The sequence below is a fragment of the Tupaia chinensis genome, unplaced genomic scaffold (genome assembly GCF_000334495.1).
Source record: "Tupaia chinensis unplaced genomic scaffold, TupChi_1.0 Scaffold000403_1, whole genome shotgun sequence".
NCBI classification, from domain to species: Eukaryota; Metazoa; Chordata; class Mammalia; order Scandentia; family Tupaiidae; genus Tupaia; species Tupaia belangeri.
Genome location: NW_006159905.1, coordinates 706057 through 708081, shown reverse-complemented (window position 1 = coordinate 708081; position 2025 = coordinate 706057). Strand labels below are relative to the sequence as shown.

The 2025-nt window shown below is 57.4% G+C and overlaps 1 protein-coding gene across 1 annotated transcript in view; it reads left to right on the top strand.

Annotated features, from left to right (window-relative positions):
* NELFE (negative elongation factor complex member E) overlaps window positions 1-1992 on the top strand; it is an 8687-nt gene extending 6695 nt beyond the window's left edge. Inside the window, exon 10 of the mRNA XM_006154302.3 lies at window positions 1676-1992. Coding sequence (XP_006154364.1) covers window positions 1676-1773 — 98 coding nt within the window. The 3' untranslated portion in view covers window positions 1774-1992. The remainder of the gene's footprint in view (window positions 1-1675) is intronic.
* The last annotated feature ends 33 nt before the right edge of the window (window positions 1993-2025 follow it).

Sequence of the window (2025 nt, the reverse complement as noted above, 5' to 3'; positions counted from 1 at the left end):
GCCGGGGGGGGGCCCCCCCCCTGCCTCTAGCAGACCGGCTCGGGCTTGGTGGGCCCAGACGCCCATGGCCTTGTACTAACCCTGTTTTCTCTTGTCCCAGCTGTGCCTTTGTCACCTATGAAAAGATGGAGTCAGCAGATCAGGCTGTGGCTGAGGTTGGGACTTCCCACATCTGTTCTACCCATCCCTCCTGCCGTCTCCATGTTGTCTTAAAATACTGGAAGCCAGGAGGAAAGGGGTTCCTCTTGACAGAGGGAGCCTCTCCCTGTCCACACAGAGAAATGGCTTGCTCAGATCCCTTTGGAATCCGCCCCAGGACAGCAGCTCCTTAGGTTTATCTGTAATGTTTCTCCTCCTCCCCGCCCCTCCCTCTCTGCTCCAGCTCAACGGGACCCAGGTGGAATCCGTGCAGCTCAAAGTCAATATAGCCCGCAAGCAGCCCATGCTGGACGCCGCCACCGGCAAGTCTGTCTGGGGCTCCCTCGGTAAGGATGGACGTGCCCCTCCCTTGTGTCCCCACGGCTCACCCCTTCTTTTTGTTCCTTTGCCTGTCTCCGGGTTCCCTGGAGGTGACAGAGGTCAGGATGTGTGTGGAGGCCGTGGGAACGGGAAGGGGAGTCGTCAGGCCCCCGGGCGGGGTTGAGTTGGGGCGTAGTAGGGTGTGTGTGTGTGTGTGTGTGTGTGTGTGTGTGTGTGTAGGTTTTTGCCATCGGGTGCATGCGCTCACCAGAGAGGGAAAGTGAGAAAATGTAGATTAGAGCCTCCCACTTCACTGGGCCAACAGCTGGGCCAGCGTACTACCTCTGGTCACCAATCGATAGTATTAGGGAGACTGGCTTTGAGGTGGGAAAATACTACTTGGACCAGACTTAGGGGACATCCAGGGAATATGTCAGGAAGTGGGGCGTGCTCCTCACGCCCCCACGCCCCCAGCCTACCTGACCTGTTAGGCTGCCACCGAGGACAGGAGGATGGGGCCAGTGCCAGAGGAGCCTGGGCCACTGAAGCCAACAGACAGTCTCTTTGGGGAGGGAGGGTGGTCAGCAGTGCCCAGTACAGGGGTCAGAGAGGATGGGAACTGGTGTGGGAGGGATGGGATCCTCGGATGGGTGAGGAGAGGGCCATGTCTGGTGGAGGGAGGACACAGAACCGGGAAGAAATAGCAAGAAACTCAGGGAGAGTGTGGGGCTACACCTGGATGAGGTCTCCACGTGAGGCTGCTAACGTTTCTCAGTGAGGTGAAAATTTCACTCATCTGTCAGCGAATTTTACCTGAAAATAGACGTTTCTGGGAAAACAGTGAGCAGAAAGGAGAGTTCCGAGACAGTAGCCCTGCAGACAGAAGGACGAGACCACCGCTGGCCAGTGTGTCCACCCAGGGCTGCAGGCATTCCCACACCTTTAGTTTTTGATGACTGAAAGTGGTGAACATGATCCGCCTATCTCAGGGCTCACGCTGGGGGTCCTCTAAGGAGTCGTGTCACAGCTGCAGTCTTCACTGCGGGGATGGGTCGGCTGCTACCCGCCTGAGGGGTGAGCGGCAGTGGGCCGTTCTGGCCACCAGAGGGCAGCATGGAAACTGGGCTTCCAGGGGCCGGAGTCCTCGGCCGCCTGGCCTGCCCTCTGAGGGCCGATTACAGATCTTCCCACCTAACTGCCTCTCCTCCCTCCCTAGCTGTCCAGAACAGCCCTAAGGGTTGCCACCGCGACAAGAGGACCCAGATTGTCTACAGCGATGACGTCTACAAGGAGAACCTTGTGGATGGCTTCTAGGAGTGGAGCTGGATGCCCTGTGCCTCATGTGCCCCAGTGCTGGTCTCAGTAAACACTGAGGTGGACCCACACACCTCCCTCAGCCTCTGGTTTTTCAGCCCTTGGGGTTGGGGTTAAGCCTTTAAAAACGGCTGTCAGTTGTTTCATCTCAGTTGTAACACGGCCAGTGCACGTCCCCCCTCCCTTACCCCAAAAAGATGTGCAACACAGGTTTTTTTTCACAGTTGTTTACTTTCATCCCAATCCCCGTTC